Genomic DNA, 19,238 nt, shown 5'->3' on the forward strand with positions numbered 1-19,238 from the left:
GATGCCATTACCATTCCTGTTTCACACGTGGGGAAATTAGTGTTCAAAGGGCTTCAGTAATAAGTAACTTGCACAAGGACATAGAGCTGGTGACACAGCTAACAAGTAATGGAGGCAGATGCCTCAGACCCCAAAGCGTTGTTCCCTCTACCATGTCCCTGTTTTGCCTGGAGATATCAGGTCTTCAAAAATATACTAGAATGAAGAACAAAAATGCTTAGTTTATTTTCAGATTGCAGTGGGGTGGATGAGATATGAATGAACTCATAGAAGAAGTACTAATATTTTTGAGCTCCTACCACGGCCCAAGTCCTATGCTTGGTCTCATGTTAATTTCCAGGCAGAGGGTAGTAGAGAAGCACCAAGGCAATAACCCAGAAGGGTTATTTTCCACGTGCTGTGGAAAAGCATCTGGCAGTAAGGCTGGATTTTACTTAATTCAGGAAGAGCTTTTCTCTCGGCAATGAAAGAAGAAGTAAATGAAGTGTTCTGGAGTCACAAATTGGATTTCAAATATCTCCCCAAATACCTGGGGCAGGGGGGTGGACAGGTAGTATATATGGGGTCACTGCACACGGGGCAAGTGCTCCTACACCTCCTGAAAATATCAAGGCTAAAAATGGTCTTTGCAACAAGTTCAATCCCCTTGTCTTCTGGACAAGAGGACTGAGCCCAGAGAGGTGGCCGAGGAGTGTGGCTGAGGTCACACAGCTTCTGGATACCATGTGGAATTCTGCTGAGGGAGAGGACTTGAGTTTCTATGTCAGAGAATCCAGGACATGCTGGCGGGGGTCACGGTATAAAGGTCGCCTGGCTGATCCTGGTTGGTGGCAGAGCTTGGGTTTCCTGACCACCCCTGGGGCTGTGACAGGACTCTGCCACCTTGGGGTGGGCCTCATTCTGAATCAAGGATTGAAAATAAGATGATGATAATCATTTTAGGATACTAGTCACATTTGCTCATCAATAGCTCACTTAATTATGTTTATAAGGACGATGAACCAAAGAAACAAATTCAAGGGCTCGGAAGTCTGTTATTGACCAAGCAAAGTCCTAAAAATAAGGAATCAGTCTCCTTGTTTGATACCTTAGGGCTTTGAAGAGGTGTTGTATAAGTGAATTAGAAAAAAGGTGATTAAATTTCTTTTTGCTTTGGTCCAACAATATTTTCATCTACTTGTTCTGTTGCTGAAGCTGGGCTATAGGCTAAATCTGAAGCTGAGCTATGTCTCTGTATAATGATAACCGTGTGACCTCACTGTGAGTGCTAGGCTGTGGTATGAGAGAGAAGTGGATCTTTTGGAATTGGATATGAAAGGCGTAGAAGGCTAATCTTGGCAATTTTAAAATGTTAAAAATTGACTATGGATACCTTAGCTGAATTATATGGATTGGCTGTCTCCTTTTATTGAAATATGGTCAACTAGCCACCTGGGACATGAATTTTTTTAAAGGTGTATCTTAAGACCAATTCAAAATATGAAAATCAGTCATATATCATTATATTTCTCTGACTAGCAAACTTCCCTCATGCACTAGAAGTATGATCTGACACATGATTGGCATTTCACTCTTCAGGATCATAGCTTTGTAATCCGTGAAGCAAACATACCTCTGTGAGACAATTGATGGCTGTGCTTACCTCTGCGTCGTCTCTGTCTTAGAGGTCTCGGGCAGGGATGAAAAGATCAGGGACTGGAACCTCTTCCAGTACATTATCCCAGGTATAATGTCCTGGAATAAAAGCCAGCACAGGGGTACCACATGTAAAGGAATCATTTGGTGAGGTGAAATCTAGGAAGGACTTCCATTTCATTCAACTGACGATTGTTTAGTCTTAAACATTGAGCTCCAGAATGTATAATTTCATTCATTTTGATTGAATTTTCTGAAGACAAAAGACAACTGCTTCAGCAAAGGGCATTAAATAATGTAACATGGAATTAAAGCAGGGACAAAGGAACAATTTTCTTCCCCTGATTCATTAGGCACACAAGCAACAGGCCCTGGAGATGGAGGGCAGATTCTGCCTTACAATCTGTTTATTGTGACTGTCCTGCTAATGCAACATTCAGAGAAGCCGAGTGGTTCATCAAATGGCATTCCAGGCAGGAGAAGTGCCTACAAGTGCATGGAGATGAGAAGGAGGGTGCTGTCAGGCCACCAGCTGAGTTGAGCATGGGGCATGTGATGGGGATTGTGGAAAATGAGGCTGGAGAAGCAGGCTGTTCATGAAGGGCCTGTAGGCCAAGCTAATGAGCAAGAAGCTGCTCCCACAGGCAGCAGGACCACTGAGGGTTTTCAAACTGGAAAACAACATGGTCGGGTGTGTATCGAAGGAAGATTTCTAGAGAGGGCTGATGCACAGTGGTGGGCCATGGTGGTGGGGTGGGGAGAAGAGAGAGGGAGATTCGCATGCTGTTTGAAGCAGACTAGTGGAATCCAGTGATGGTTAAATATGGGAATGGGGGAGAGAAAGGAATCAAGGATCATGTGGACCATTGCACAAGTCAGCAAACAAAGAGGTAATGCAGGAGAAGCCAGTTTGAGGTGTGGTTGGCAAAAGTAGGGAAGAGTTAATGATCTGAGCTAGGGATTTATTGAGTTTCCAAGGCCTGAGGCCTTTCAAAGGCCCCTAATGGATGTCACTAGATATTTAGGTCAAGTTGGTAATCGAGGGAGAGAAGGAATTCTGTGGAGCTTCTTCCTTACTGTGCATTTGTCATATCATCACCATGTCTATTCTGATGTTTCTACACTTGTAGGGGCCAAAGAAAGAGGAGGTCAGACCATGGGGTTATATCTGCCCTGTGACCATTTTACATGGCTGAAATAGGACTAAAATGAATATGGGGCGTAGCCTTCAAGGGAAAAAGAGAGTAAGAGTATTTAGAACAGGGCAGCATGCAGTCTTAGAGGTGCGTATGGATAGGACAAGAGTGGTCTTAAGTCTCTCATCTGTACCTCTGCAGGGCTGGCAGTAAGAGAGTGTACACAGCCACCACTGTTACCTTTCTTACTGTTCTGCAGCTGTGGCTGCAAACCTTCTTTGTCTCAACTCCAGCCGTGACCCTTCATCCTTGTCTCCTGCCCTTCCCCATAGCCCAGGGTCAGCGCTGTCAGGGAGCTGGTGATGGCCTTACCGTGTGATGGAGAAACTGTTTTTGGGTGAGAGGAATGCTGGACCCACTGTGGGACTCCTTGGTGAACTTGTACTTGGGATGAGAGCACAAATGGTAATCTATCAAGGTTTCTGCGTAGGTCAAAGGGTGCTTCACAGCAAATAATCCTGGGCTGGGATTCTGCGGAGAGAGAAAAAAAGATTCTCTTTTGTTTACCAGTTTCTAAGTCAGGCATAGTACAGGTGTCAGCTGATGTTCTCCATGGCTCCCATTAGCACTAACACTCTGAGTCCATGTCAGCTCCTCTGGGAAAGAGAAGCAGGAGAGCGGAGTCATCTTCAAATTGGCAGCGTCTTAAATGTCACAATCATTCATAAATGTCACATTTCTGGTTTAAGGGCTTCGTTACATACCATGTGGATTTACTGAGCTCAGTGGAAACAAATACAACTGAAATCACAGTTTCAAATGGCTTAAAGTATTTGTTTCTAAATTTGATGAATTAGGGGGATTTATTAAATAAACAAACTGGATTTATAAAGCAAGTAAGCTTCTGGCTTTGAAAACAAAGTTATCTTCTTAAAAACTACTTCAAAAAGACGACAAAGAAGAGGGTGACATTTGCTGTATAAGGAAATGTCAACATTTAACATTGTTTTGGTAATATTTTTAATTGAGGAAGGCTCCATTTGGCTGTAGTATCTGGTTTTAAGGAAGATTCTATTTTTTACTAGTTTTCCAGCAGGACTAACAGAGGCACAGAACAATTATGTCAAAACATGAAAATATAGAGCCTTTTAATATTCCCTCTAGGACTCATCCAACAAAAACCTCGTTTTGTCCCAAATAACAACATAGCTTTTGCCCCTCACAGTTACTTAATTTCAGATGTTTAAGAGCCCCAAAGTTGATATTTTTGTTCTATTTGTTTGTTTCTATAATTTTTTAAAACAATATTTTAAAAAACAACAAAACTCCACATGGCTTATAGAAACCCAATTTCACTGCCAAGAAACAAATGTGTCCCCACAGCTTAAGGGAAGTGCAGCTAGACAGGGGAGGCATTACAGCACCCAAATGCAAGGGGTGGGAGAGCCTAGAGTGGTGTTGGTAGTAAATTTGTTCCAGTCAAGAACATTAGGACAACTGTAAGCTTGGTTCAGAGGCTGACTTGCTGCTAGGGCCAGGGAGAAAGACAGGGAGAGGGTTCTTGACTGAACTCACTGATATAAGGGAAGGAGGAGGGCAGGGAGGCGATGATGGCACTAAAGGAGTCTGCAAGGCCCACCTCAATGCAGAAACGAACAATATCTCAATAAGCGCTTACAGTCGAAGGAAGAGAGAGAGAAAGTGTGTGTGTGTGTGTGTGTGTGTACAGCAGGTTCTTTTGCAGTTCCTCAAGACCCCTTCCCCAGATAAGGGCTGGAGGGTTGGAAGAGAGCAATGTGAAAGTTGGGGGTCCTGGCGAGGCAAAGCAGGGGAGGCCTGAGAATACAGAGGAAGGTGGGTGAGGAGGAAGGATAGCGAGGAGGGTAGTGGGTAGAGAAGTGGGGGACATTTCCTGTTCCAGTGCATGCCCCCTTAAATAAACCAGAGTGCAAGAGTGCTATGGAGGGAGAACCAAAGAACAGAAGACAGAGCAAGCACCCCCTCCCCACTGGGCCAACCAGGTCTTCTGAGCATAATTACAGAGATGCCCAGAAGTAGAAGAGGGAGAACCTTGGCCACCCCGCAACCAGCAAGTGGGAGAAACAGGCAGGACTAAAGATATGGAAATGGACCCCAGATCCATTTCATGGGTAAGGGAGCCACTGGACTGTAAAAATCTGAAAACTGCTGGCTTCCATCGCCAGAGTCATTTCTGTGGCGACAAAAGGCCAATCAGGATAGCACCTGAAAAGGGACTCTGGAGGGAACTGGGGCAGGAGTGACAGAGACCCTAGCTGAGCAGGATGTAGTGTGTTGGAGGAGGGGGCTGGCCACATCCTGTGGGGGTAGTGATGGGGGCAAAGGTACACAGAACCAGGGAGGGGACATTAGCTGTGTGGCCTTTGGGAGCGCTTCATATACTGGTTCATTGGGGGCATGGGGAGTTGCTGAGCAGCTAACTCTCTGGATCTGCCTTGGGCCAAATGAAATAAGTGAAGTATTTTGAAGATGGTAATATCACTGTCTCTAAGAGTTGTTGCACTTGAGATCTTCCTGGGTGGCCACTGCCACCAGAGTAAGTGCTCTGAGTGGCCACCCCATGATTATTTTAGTATTAATTTTCCTTAAAGTAATGCATTCATATGGTGATAACTCTGCTAGGCTGGAAAGGGTTGTGAGAAAACGCAATGGGGCTCCTGTGGGCCCTCCCTGTCCTCAGGCCCACATCCCAGAAGGTGTTTCTTTCCATTATTTTTGGGTTTTATGCCTTCGAGATGGTCAGTATTCTAACTCAAAACATTATGCTTATTCTTCAATTTCTTGGTTATCAACCTCCGAGGGCATCTATTGACTCATTACTATGCAACATAAGAATTTGCTCATGTGCACAAATGCTCCTTCCAAACTTTTTCCTTCCAGTTTAGAAAACTACACTGTTATTTTAAGCTCTGATGTCGGTTATCTCTGCAATGTGAAATGACACACTTACACCCTCATTTCTTGTATCCTCATCTTTAGTTGAGTATTTCAACGCCCTCTCCGGTGAAATGAAAGCATTACCATTCCTATGCTTTCCTGCAGCTCTCCTCTCTTCCGCAAGTCTACTTTTGTATTATGGAGATTGTTAATGTTCACATTCTGGAATAACAGCCAAAACCTTCAGGCTTTGTTCATAGGTTATCTCTGAAGGTGGAAAATTAGTAAACAGCATTTATTTTGTCTTATCTATGTAAATATGTTTCTTTGCCAGGCCAAGTAGAGGCACCAACTATAGATTTTTTGGGTGAGGTTTCAATGACGTGAGCCATAACAGAGAAAAGATATGGTATGCAGGCCAAGTGTTTGTATTTTCTATCAACTCCAAAAAGTCAAACCAAATTTTAGTTTGGTTTTCTATTTGAGATACTTATCAATTTTTAGTTGAGTACCCTCCACCCCCAACCCTGGAGTTTATAATGGCCTTTTCTTTTGCTTGAACGATGCACCTTTTATATGCTTGAGTTTTTCCATCCTCCCAATTGCACTGTTGCTGAAAGAGTTTTCCTTTCTCCCGACACTTCTTTCCCTCCCTCCTTCAGCCTTAATGCACAGACACCATCCCAGGACTGCACCATAACGCTTTACCGATTGTAACTGGTATTTCTTTCCTTTTTTGTTTCTCTTCTTAGGGTTTTCAGATTCCTTCTTTTATAAATATATTGATGTATAATTAATATATAATAAGCCTCACATATTAAAAGTATATAATTTGATCTGTTCTGACATGTTACATCTGAAAAATCATCACCCCGATAAAAATAATGAATACCACCATTGCCTCTAAAAGTTTTCTTTTGCTCTTTTGTAATCCTGCCATCCCTCCTTCCTGTCCCTTCATACCCATCCACCCAACCCATCCCCAGGAAGCCACTAATCTACTTTCTGTCTTTATACACTACTTTAGATGTTCTAGAATTTAGATGGAATCATAAAATATGCACTTTTTTTGTCTGATTTATTCTACCAAGCCTATTTATTCTGAGAACCATCCATGTTTTCACATGTATCAAGAGTTTACTTCTTTCTATCACCGAAGAGTATTCCATTGTATAGTAATACCACAATTTGCTTCTCCATTAATCTGTTGATGGACACTTTTTTCCCCTCAATTTGGGGAACATACACAACTGCTATAAATATTCTTGTACAAGTCTTATGCTTCCATTTAGCTTGGGTGAATACCTTGGAGCAGAATAGCTGGGTCATATGATAGGCGTATGTTTACTACTAACTTTTTAACTTTGTAAGAAACTGCCAAATTGTTTTTTAAAGTAGTTGTACCACTTTACATTCTCGCCAGCAGTCTTTTTAATTTTAGATATTCTAATAGAGGTACCGCAGTGTGGTTTTAATTTGCACTTTGCTAATGATGCATTATTTTGAGCATCTTTTCATGTGCATATTTGCCATCTCTGTATCTCCTTTGGTGAAGATCTTTTGCCCATTTTAAAATTGGGTTGTTTGTTTTTTACTGTAAGGTTTTAGGGTTTTTTTTTTTTAGGGGTCTTAGGGGTTTCTTACTGTAAGGTTTTGGGTTGATTCTTACTGTAAGGTTTTAGGGTTTTTTTCTCTATTTTGGATACAAGTCTTTTATTACATATGTAATTTCCAAATATTTTATCTAAGTCTATGATTTATCTTTTTTTTAACAGTGTCTTTAGAAAACCAGAAATACTTAATTTGGACAAAGTCCAAAAAAAAATCATTTTTTTCCCCATTTATGGATTGTGGTTTTGATGTTATATCTAAGAAGTCTTTGTCTGACCCTGGGTCACAAAGATGTTCTCCTATGTATTTTATAGTTTTCTAGTTTTAGGTTTTATATGTAGGTCTATGAGCCAATTATTTTTGTTAATAGTATGAGATACAGATTAAAGTTCTTTAATTTTGATTTATTTTTGGTAAAGTAATATCCAAATGTTCCAGCACTATTTCTTGAAAAGACTACCTTTGCTACAATGAATTCTTTGACATTTGTCAAATATCAACTGACCACATATGTATGAATGCATATATTTCTGGATTCTCTATTCTGTTCCATTGATCTGTTTGTCTGTTTTTATGCTAATCCTATACTTCCTGTAGCTTTACAATAAGCTTTGAAGTCGAGTAGTGCAAGTCCTTCAGTTTTGTTCTTCGAAGTGTTTTAGATGTATTTACAGTCCATATAAATTTCAAAATAAACCTGTTGATTTTTACACCCCCCCCCAAAAAAAAGCCCATTTGTTTTTTATTGGAATTGTGTTGAGTTTTTAGATTAGTTTGGAGAGAATTGATATCTTAACAATATTAAATCTCTGAATCTACCAACATGGTATATTTCTCCATTTATTTAGGTCTCCTTTATTTTTTCTCAGAAATTTTTCTTAATTTGCAATGTGCCATTTTTATTTACTTTTGTTAGATTTATTCCTAAGTATTTCCTATTTTTTGATGCTATTGTTAAGAGAGATGAATTCTAAAATTTTTAATTTTAGATTGTTTGTTGTTAGTGTATAGTAATATAATTGATTTTTATATATTGATCTTGTATTCTTCATGCTTAGTAAATTCACTTTTTAGTTTTAGTAGGTTTTGGGGTAAATTCCATTGTATTTTCTACATAGACAATTTTGTTTGTAAATAAAGATAGTTCACATCCTCCATTCAAATCTGGATGCCTTTTATTTCTTTTTCTTACCTTGTTGCACTGGCTATAATTACAATCTTCAATAGAATTAGTAAGAGCTGACATCTGTGCCTTAATGCTGATATCAGAGGGAAAACAGTCATTTACAATTCAGTATGATTTTAGTTACAGATCTTGAATAGATGCTTTTTATCAGGTTGAGAAAATTCTCTTCTAGTCTTCACTTGATGAGAGTGTTTATCAGGGTAATTTTTTTGCATCTATTGAAATCATATAGTTTTTCTTTTTCAGTCTGTTAATATGGTGAATTACATTAAGTTTTTCATGTTAAACTAATTTTGTACTCCTGGACTATGCCCCTATTTGCTCATGATATGTCCCTTTTTATATGATGAATTTAATTTTTTAAAATTTTGTTACAATTTTTTTTTTTTTTGGCATCTATGTTCATGAGGGATATTCTATCCTTTTTTCTTTTCCTATACTGTCTCTGTCTGGCTTTGATATCCCTGACTTCTAGAATGAGTTGGGAAGTAGTCCCTCCTCTTCCATTTACTGGAAAGGTTTTGTAGATTTAGTATTATTTCTTCCTTAAATGTTTGGCAGAATTTCCCAGTGAAGACATCTGGGCTTGGGCTTTTCTTTATGGGAAGGTTTTTAATCATAAATTCAATTTCTTTAATAGATATAGAATCATTAGAATTATCTTGAATAAAATTTAATAGTTTGTACCTTTTAAGGAATTTATCCATTAAACTTGTCTAACTTACTGTCATAAGTGTTTCATAATATTAACTTATTATCTTTTTAATATTCTGTGGAATCTGTAGTGATAATCTATCCCATTGTTGATTTTGGTCATTCTATGGTTTTTACCTTTTTTTTTTCCTTATCTGTATGGTTAGAGGTTTATCCATTTTATTGATCTTCTCAAAGAACCAGTCTTCCTTTATCTGTTTTACTGTTTTCTATTTCATCGATTTTTCAATCTATCTTTACTATTTCTCTCTTCTGCTTAGTTTGAGTTTCAGCTACTCTTCTTTTTCTTGCATTTCTTAAAGGGGTAGCTGAGGACTTTAATTTGAGACCATCTTATTTTCTCATGTAGGCGTACAGAGTTATAAATTTCCCACAAAATTTTTGTCTTGTGTCTTCGTTACATTTAGTTAAAAATACTTTCTAACTTCTCTTTTGATTTATTTGGCCTTTAGCCTACATTAATTTATATAATTTATATAATTATATAATTTAGCTCCCAAATTTGGGGGGAGGGGCAGATTTTCTGGACATTTTTATGCTATTCACTGATAAATATTTTTATCAAAGTCAGAAAAAATACTTTATATGATTTGAATCTTTTCAATTTTATTAAGCCTTGTTTTATCTCCCCAAGTCTGATCTATCTTGGCAAACCTGTGGTGTACACTTGAAGAGAATCTGTTTTCTATTGTTTTTAGGTACAGTGTACTAGCAATGTCAATTAGGTCAAGTTGACTAATAGTGATACTTAAGTCTTTTTATATCCTGCCTGAGTTCTCGTTACTTGTTCTATCAATTATTGAGAGAGGGGTGCTGAAATCACCAACTATAATTGTGGATTTGTCTATTTTTCCCTTTGCAGGTCAATTGGTTTTTGTTTCACGCATTTTGAAGTTCTGGTGTTAGGTGGATAACTATTTAGGACTGATGTGTCCCTTTGATGAACTGCCTTATACCTAAGTTCCTATCCTATACATAGCAGGCATGCCCTAAGTATTTGTGAAATTAATGAATTAATAAATAACTATTGATCTTTTCCAAGGTAGTATGAATGTGAATATGGAAAACTCCCTTAACTTCTCTTGACCAGTTTTCTCACTTTTAAAATGGTGAGGAGATGGTAGTGGGTGAGTCTGTGGGATAAGAAACTGAAGAGTAGTTTTCAAACCTTGCTGTGGGGAGCCCCAGGGTTTTGCAGGGACACTCCCCTCAAGAGAGCCCACTACTCCACTACCATCCCAGCAACCACAACTTTATTTTACATTTTGCCTTTCTATGCAAAATTTCAGCTGTTGAGAGGGTTCTGGTGCTAAATGAAGTTTGTTAATCACTGAGCTAAATGTCCTGTGAAGTTCTCTCGACACTAAGATTCTGTCTCTGAGAAACATTCTCCTCATTTGATGAGACGATAAGAAAATGTCCCAAATCACAAACCTCACAGCTATTTATTTAAAGAAAGCAGCATAATTCAGAGGAAAAATCCTGAGACAAACAATCAGGAAAGGCAGGTTTCTGTCCCAGCTCTCCCACTACCTGGCTGAGTGACTTTAGGTGTGACTGTTAGCATCTCTGCCCACATTAGAAATACAGATTCACACTTGGAGATTCTACTGTGATATTTCACTGATGATTCCATTATTACGTAGAACCTCATCAGATTTGCCCTCTGTATTCCAGTCACCTGGGACGTGGGTAACTGGACATATAAAGTAGAAGAAGGAACTCCATGAGGGTAGATCAGAGTAAGCGAAGGTCTGGTGATGGGGAAAGCACACAAACTTTGGCAGAAATATCTGTAAGGGAATAGTGAAGAACTGGGCTGGGGTTTTATGATCGGCCTCACATAGACTTAATTTGGTAGGAAATGGGGTCAGTGAAGAATGTTGAGCAGGAGAGTGGGATGGCTAGGGTGTGCTTCAGGGAGGGCAATCAAGTGCTGCTACATGAAGTAGAACAGAGGAATCCGGAAGGCAGAGTTGTGAGTATGAAAGGAATTTACTGCCCAAGGATGAAACAAAGAATCTACAGAGCTCTGAGTGATAAGGTTTGGGGTAATTTTACTTTCTTTTTCTGTTATGTTTATATATATATATATATATATGATATATATATCATATATATTATATCACATATAATTAGAAAAGTTCACAAAGCTATTGTCATGAAAATAAATGATGGAATTGTTAAAAGACAGGAAAATTGATATTCTCCATGCAATAAATACTGGCAAGTCATTTTGAAGATGAGATACTGTTTAAATCTTAAAATTCCAAAGAGAGAAAATATTTCCAATTAATGCTTTTGTTTTCTTATAAAGTAACCACCGAAATAAAAGAACATAGAATGCAAGATGTCTGCCAATTGTCACTTACAAATATGTAAAGTGGGTCATAATCTGGAGACGTGGCTAAGGCCTCAGGGGGTTTCATGCTCAAGATGGAGGTCTTACCAGGGAACTGAGGAGTGGCATCCTGCTTTGGCAAGGCTATGATGGTGGTGGCTTCATCCTATACAAGGACCAAAAGCAGTGTATTAGTTTTGATGACAGGACAAGGGGGAAAAGGCGAGGGAGATTCCTGAAGGGGGGGGGATGTGTTACCTCAGCTCCTTGCCTCAGGGCTCGAGCAAGCTTTTGAGGTCTGTAACTTGTTGAAGACCTCTCGACAAAGAATGGCTGATATCCCTTAATTTTGTACAGCTGAGGAACCTGAGAGTGAAAGAAGAAGACTGACTAAATATCCTTAAAAGCCTGTGACCATTTAGTGGGATCTTTCTCAATGACAGTATTTCTGAGCTGCCTGATGGTAAAAAGAAAACAAGCACCACATTGTAATCATCAGATTGTGGCAACTGTTCACTTGACCAGCTCCGGGGAGACCTGAGTGCCCACCCTGAGCCCTGTTCTGGGTTCCAGAACACAGGAGTATTCACAATTACTCTCCCATATCACATGGCTCATCTGCAAAATTACACCAAATACTGGTTTGTCAATTTAAAAAATATTTTCAAAAAACAGAAGTGGTTATATAATTCAAAAAGGGCTGACAAACTTTGCTCACTTCATCTTGTGTTTTTTCTTAAAGTTTCTATATATGTAGTTCAGGTAGCTTCATGTGTGCATAATATATGGTATATCCACAGAATAAGGATCCTGGTTCCCATAAGCCACATGAGGAAAAAAGAATGTATTATTATCTCACATACCGTAAAATAACAGGGGGAAAACATACACAGTATGCAAACAGTATAATCCACAATAGAACAAACTAATAAAATAATGCAATTCAAATTCAAGAATATTTTGTTCACTTTATAAGAAATCTAATTAGCTAATACCGTATGGCAAGTCTGACCTGCAGCTTGAAGAAGGAATGACTGTGCTTGATTTGAATTTCGGAAGGTTTAATTGGGACTGGTCCAAGGCCATCAGGAGCCTAAAATGTGAAAATTCAAGGAATTGACACATTGTCAACATTGAGGAAAAGCATCTATGCTTCTATTTCCATATATTTTGAACATTAAATGAACAGTTCTCTTTTTTAAATAAACCTTCCTGCAACCACAGATGTGTGGGGCCTGGAGGCAGCATTGGTCACCCCTCCTCCTTGTCTCTTATTGCGTGTGATTCTTCTCTTTCACTTTCTACTGTTGCTGGTGCTGCAGTATGCCATCCAGAATCTCCTTTAGGTTTGAAGATTTTAGTCCCCCAGCTGCTAGGAATCTTGTTCATACAAACAACTCTCAGGGGTCAGCCCTCTTCAGTAGGTGCCCTGGCTGATAGGAGCTGCCTCACTCAAGGTCATGTGGCCCTTGGAGGGCAGCCCACCTCCAACGACAGCTTGAAGCAAAGGTATAAATGCTGGGTCTTCTCACTCTATTCCAGTGTCAGAGCTCCTCATAAGTTTAGCCTTTGTCAGGGACAGTAGTCCTGCTTCTTACTCTGTCCACTTCAGCTCCCACTGCCTCCCCTTCACAGGGTTTAACGCCCAAAGTCCTACCTATTCAACTTCCTGCATGCTGATCTGCCTCAGATTCTCAGAGAAGCTGCTACATTATGGGCACTCAATAAACACTATTTCACATAATCTAAGACATCATAATTAAATTAGTATGATACAATGCTAGTATGCCATGAATTATATTTCCCAATTTCGAAGATGCTAAATATTAAAAAAGTGATCTTAGAATTGATGAAATATTCATAGAATGAATTACAAAATTCTTTAGAGACAGGAATGCTGAACGGTTTTTTTCATTAACCCTGAGCAGCGAAGAAGTCCTTGTAGAAATACAATCTATTATGTGGAAATCTATATGTAGAAATATGAACTAACGAAAGCACCAAGTGAAATGTATAAGCTTTGAACCATCCAAAAAGAATAAGACAGGCTCCACAGCATAGCGAGGATCTCTTTCATCCCTATCACCCTTTCCATCCCATCTATTCTTGAATGTCACATATTTATTGTGGCTTAAAAATCTCAGATTTATTATTTCCTAGGAACTAAATACTTTCATCTCTTAAGTCATTTACTTGTCCAATGCAGAAAACACATGGTATTTCTAAAGTCGGTCCTGTAATTCTTGAGTAAATTAACCTGCAATACTTAACACGTATTCTAGAATGTGAATGGCAAATTTATCCTTTGAAATGAAAATAATTTCTTGCATGTACACTTTCAATATCAATTTACACACTTTTGTTAATATGTGAACATTTTATTATTGGCTATGTGCCTTTGTGTCTCAGTTTCTTCCTCATCTATATGATAAACATAGCACATAGATTTGTTTAAAATTAAATGAATTGATACCACTGAAGCACTTAAGATACTGCCTGACTATGGTAAATGAAATGTAAGGGCTATTATTTTTATCATAATGCATCATTGTGCCCATAAGGCAAGAGGGATGAACTCGAACTGCCACAACTCTTGCGCGCGCGAGAGAGAGAGAGAGAGAGAGAGAGCGAGCACGAGCGAGCGCGCGAGAGAGGAGAGAGAATTGTGAGTCTGATGGGTTAGATTGTTGGATTCTGGGCCATCCTTCTTTGTCCTCTCCTTTTGCTCATGCAGCAGAAGGGCTCAGCTGAGCAGGGCCTGCCTCCCTGGTGCAGGCCAGGTCCTCTGGGTTTGTCTCAGGCCTGGTTCTTGGGCATTCAAGTGGGACTCAATGCTCTTGGTGGGTTCCAGGCTGGGAAAGACCCAGCCCAGGCTATCAGGAAGCTCTGCACAGGTATATCAGGGGCCAGGCAGGTGGCAGTAGCTGATCTCTGGTTTCCCATTGGTCACAATTCCCTAGGCACAGGTCTCCCTCGCAAGCTTCTTAAGAGGAGGTCCAGGGACTGAGACTAAGGTCAAGACTTGCCTTGGAATTTGCCTAGCAACCATCTGATCATGCCTGGCCCCTACCCCACAGCCCAGCAGCACCTACCAACTCGTTGGAGCCCTGGACAGGACTGTGGGACGGGAAGGCGAAGGGCAGCACTTGCTTGGGTGACAGAGAGAACCGGCAGTAATAATCGTCTTGACTGTACTGCAGCAGATGGTATTTGGAGGGAATGTTGTCTAAGAGGGAAAAACAAAACAGAACTTTTAGGGAGTCTTAAGGTATTTTTATGTGAAACCACCATCTTCAGTTGCGTATTAGCCACACACCAATTAGTGGGTACCTGTCACATGCCATTTCAAAAAGAGTATGTATGTATCTATATAGTCCCATTTTTAGTATCCTCTTTGTTCTTTATCTCAACCTCTTCTCCAATTGTTTTAAAATTTTATTTTATTTTTACTTCCAAAAAGTTGCTGTTCTAGCAGAGAAGAGGAAGCCTGAATTGGGCTCAGGAGCTTGGGCCTGGGAAGGGAGGAAGGGTAGAAAGGATCAGGGCCTGCCTGTGGATCTGCATATGTGAGCTATATCTGCATATAATTGGAAATACACAGTTTGGGAGAAGATGATAGGACGGCTTTTGGGCTCCCTGAAGCTACAGTGGGCCTCCAACAGCCCCAGTCAACCTGGGGATCAAAGAATTGAAATCTCTTTAAATAGCAAAGATGATATGAGATAAAAAGCTTTATGCACAAATGCTAGGTTGAGATAACACAAGATCCAGCCAATCAATCAACAAGTTGAGATAATACCAGATCCAGCCAATTAATCCTCGAATCCTAGTCCCTCTAGTGAAGAAAGAGAATAGAGGGCACAACACAGGAAGTTAAACCATGGCCAAATGTCACAGACATTACAACTTGGTTAGGCTGATTAGCCTTATTTATTATCAACTGGGCAAGTATTTCAGCCAAACCTGGTGTGGAGGTCTGATTTGTGTCATGTGGTAGGTTGAATAATGGCCCCCCCCAAAATGTCTATGTTCTATCCCCCAGAACCTGTGACTATGTTATCTTACATGGTAAAAGGGACTCTGTAGATGTGATTAACTTAAGGATCTTGAGATGGGGAGATTGTCCTGGATTATCCAAGTGGGCCTAATGTAATCACAGGATTCACATACGAGGGAGGCAGGTGGCTCAGAGTCAGAGAAGGAGACGTGATGACTGAAAAGAGGTCAGAGTGAAGTAAGGAAGTGGACACAAGCCAAGGAAAGCAGGCGGCCCCCAGAAGCTAAGAAAAGGCCAGGAACACATTCTCCGCTGGAGCCTCTGGAAGGAACCAGCCCTGCTGACATCCTGATTTTAGATTTCTGACCTCCATATCTGTCAGATAATAAAAATTAAGCCACTAAATATATGGTGTTTGTAACAGTAGCCATAGAAAACTGATACATGTGATTTGTGAAAAGATTGTATTTCTACAGAGCTCATTTCATTATAAAAAAAACCCTCATGCTCAGAGGACTACTGGTCAAAGCATTGTTGTACTTCCTAGTTGTACCTTACCTTGTGCTATCGACTGTCTTCTCTGCCTGAGCCTTCTGATTATGGCCTCTTTGTCCATGTTTCGAATAGCGTCCAACATATTGAGTAATCGTCGATGAATCATGACCTGGAATTAGATAGAATGATTTCAAATGATTAATTGGCACATGCTCATTATGGCATTCAATTTAATTCACTTTCTCCAACGACAGCTAAAGACTAAGGTCGCTGCTCTAAGTCAGAATCCACAAGGAGAGTAGCATGCTGTCCTAGACAGAGGCCACAGGGACTTCAAGGTCAAGGCAATGTTCACTTTCCTGAATACAAAAAAAAAAAAAGACCAAGTTGTCATCTAGCCTTGTCCCACCCAATTTAGGAGACCCAGTTTTCTCATATTTTCAGAATGTAAAAAATAACTATTTCTATATTTCTTTTCAGTATATCTGAATAGTAGTGTTACTGTCATGTTATTTTCAGAGCTGAAGGACAAACTAAATGAAAAATTCTGTAGAAATAAAGCTGTGGATTATGGCTAATGCCAACTGTATACTACTGTGCTTTGAATTCAGAGCAGATACTATTGAAATTGAGTACTACCTGTGCACAGAGCTGCAGCTGTAGGGAACATTCATTTCATGATTAACACTCCTTTCTATCCTGTAAAGGACTCTTTCATTTAACAGGTATTCTGAATTGGCTACTCTGTGCCCTGTTTTGTGCAAGGTACTGAAGATATAGTGGGAACAAACAAATGTCAGCCTGCACAGAGCTGATGATCCAAGTGTGTGTGTGTAAGGCGGGAGAGGTCGGGGTGGAGTGAGTAGATGACAGTAAACAATTAAGCAAAAAAAAAAAACCCAAGATAAACGCCATGAAGAAAACAAAAGAGAGTAAATGTATGAGGGTATGACTGAAGGACTGGAAAGGCGGTGGCCTGGCTATTCATGCAAGGATAATTAGGGAAAGCCTCTCTGAGGGGGTGAGTTTCATCTGACACTTGAATGATGAAGAGATCTTGGGAAGAAAATTTTGAGCAGAGGAACCAGCAAGTACAAAGATTCTGATTCAAGAACAAAGGAGACATAATGAAGGGACAGAGAAAAATCCACTATGTCCTTGTAGCCTTGATAAAAATTGTACATTGGATTCTAATTGCAATGGGAAGCCTTTGGATGGCCTTACCAGGGAAAGGTAACATCTTTCAGCAGTGAAATGCTACACTGGCTGCTGCCTGGGGATGGGAAACAGGGATACATATTGCAGTCATCCAGTGAGAGATGATGGGGCTGTACTGAGCTGGGAGATGGCAGGAAGTCATCAGACTGGGAACATATCTGCGCTGAACTGACAGTACTTGTTGGGGAGTATGAGGAAAAGAATGAGCCACCACGCAAAGCAAAGCACATAACTATTGACAATACTTTTTTTCCCCCTGGTGGGCTCACTCCAGAAGGGCCAGGGTGGTCCTACCAGTGGAAAGCCAGCCTGGCCTGTATCTTACTGTTGTTTACCCACTGGCGACAGCTGTGCCTCTCTCCCTTGGGGCACAGCTTTGTGCTGCCTCTTTCCACCAATTTCCTCTCCACAATGAGTACTCAATATGTTGGACCCTATGGCCACCTCTGTTCTGCGCATTCACAGAGCCCACCCAGACAAAGCCTCAGCAGGGACTCTGGTTTTTGGGGGCCTTGGAGGTTGGTGAGTAGGTCACAGATGGAGCAAGCTCTGCCACTCTCTGCCTAGACTGTTATCAGTCCAGGCAGAAGGCGCTGCTTGAAAAAAAACCTGTACCATAAACTTTTAGAGTCCCTTATACATATTCACTCCTTTAATCTTTACAACAACCCTATAAAATGGTTCTTATTGTTATCCTCAGTTGCAGATGAAGAAACTAAGGCACAGAGGTTATGTAACTTGTCCAAGATCAAAAAGCTTTAAGAAGTAGTACTAAGAATGAAGGGCAGGCAACCTGGTTCCATAGTTCAAGTCTTAACCTCTGCTCTCCCTTGCTTGAGTAGTGGCTCTGCCTCTCGCCCCCAGGGCAGCCATACTCTAGTGGCAGGAACAAAATATCTAGGGGCAGCATAAGATGCAAGAGGCACCAAGTACTAAAGCTTACAGACTACTTTTTGGAGAAAAGGTAGACTCCAGTTGGCCCAAAGGATGGGTGTGGACAGATGAAGGGGAGATGGAATGGCGCGTTAGTTGAAGGTCAAAGAGCAGAAACACAGGTTTGTAGAAGGGAATGAGCTGGTGTATTTGGAAGAAGATGAAGACTAGAACAACAAAGAGGAAGACAGGTGGCAGCTGGAGAAGTGTGGCTGTAGCCAGAATAGGGAGCCACCTTATACCCTTTATTGGCAGTAGAGGCTAAGAAGTTTTCATTTTGTGCTGATCACAGGAAACCACTGAGGGCTAGCAATGTACTGGGTGGAAAACCAGTGTAAGGGTAAAGAAGCCACAGCAGGGAGATGACACACCTTAAAGGGATGCCATAAGCCTGAATGTTAGAGACAAAGTCCCACAGGAATTCTCAATTGTTTTCTCTAGAAATAACTGATCAACACCCTCCTGTTCTAAAGTTACCACATGACCCAGCAGTTCTACTCCTAGTTATACATACCCAAGAGAATTGAAAACATGTCCATAAACTTGTACACAAATGTTCACAGCATCGTTATTCATAAGAGCCAAAAAGTGAGAACCACCCAAATGTTTTTACAATTGGTAAACAATAAACAAAATGTGGACTATCCATACAACGGGACAGTATTCATCCATAAAAAGGAATAAAGTACTGATACATGCTATGACATGCATGGACCTTGAAACCGAGTTAAGGAAAAGAAGTCGGTTATAAAAGGCCATATATTGTATAGTTCCATTTATATGAAATATCCTGAATAGGCAAATCTATAGAGACAGAAAGATTAGTGGTTGCCAGGGCCTGGAGGATGGAGTGACTGCTAATGGGAACCAGGTTCCTTTCTGTGGTGATAAAAATGTTCTACAATTAGATAGTGGTGATGGTTGTACAACTCTATGAATATACTAAAAGTACTGAAATGTATACTTTACAAGAGTGAATTTTATGGTATGTGAATTATATCTCAATAAAGCTGTTATAAAAAACTCATTGTTTGATTTCCTTGTGCTGATGACTAA

General features: G+C 40.2%; 1 protein-coding gene across 14 annotated transcripts in view; it reads right to left on the reverse strand.

The window, feature by feature from the left end:
• CFAP221 (cilia and flagella associated protein 221) overlaps window positions 1-19,238 on the reverse strand; it is a 94,773-nt gene that overhangs the window by 26,925 nt on the left and 48,610 nt on the right. For all 14 annotated transcript variants that reach the window (XM_039872664.1, XM_039872663.1, XM_039872662.1 and 11 more), the window contains 7 exons: window positions 16,095-16,200; window positions 14,632-14,765; window positions 12,552-12,632; window positions 11,798-11,905; window positions 11,571-11,705; window positions 3,144-3,302; window positions 1,643-1,734 (listed from right to left, as the gene is read on the reverse strand). In XM_039872664.1, the coding sequence (XP_039728598.1) occupies window positions 1,643-1,734; window positions 3,144-3,302; window positions 11,571-11,705; window positions 11,798-11,905; window positions 12,552-12,632; window positions 14,632-14,765; window positions 16,095-16,200 (815 nt within the window). The remainder of the gene's footprint in view (window positions 1-1,642; window positions 1,735-3,143; window positions 3,303-11,570; window positions 11,706-11,797; window positions 11,906-12,551; window positions 12,633-14,631; window positions 14,766-16,094; window positions 16,201-19,238) is intronic.

The sequence above is a fragment of the Pteropus medius genome, unplaced genomic scaffold (assembly GCF_902729225.1).
Source record: "Pteropus medius unplaced genomic scaffold, Ma_sr-lr_union100, whole genome shotgun sequence".
Classification (NCBI taxonomy): domain Eukaryota; kingdom Metazoa; phylum Chordata; class Mammalia; order Chiroptera; family Pteropodidae; genus Pteropus; species Pteropus medius.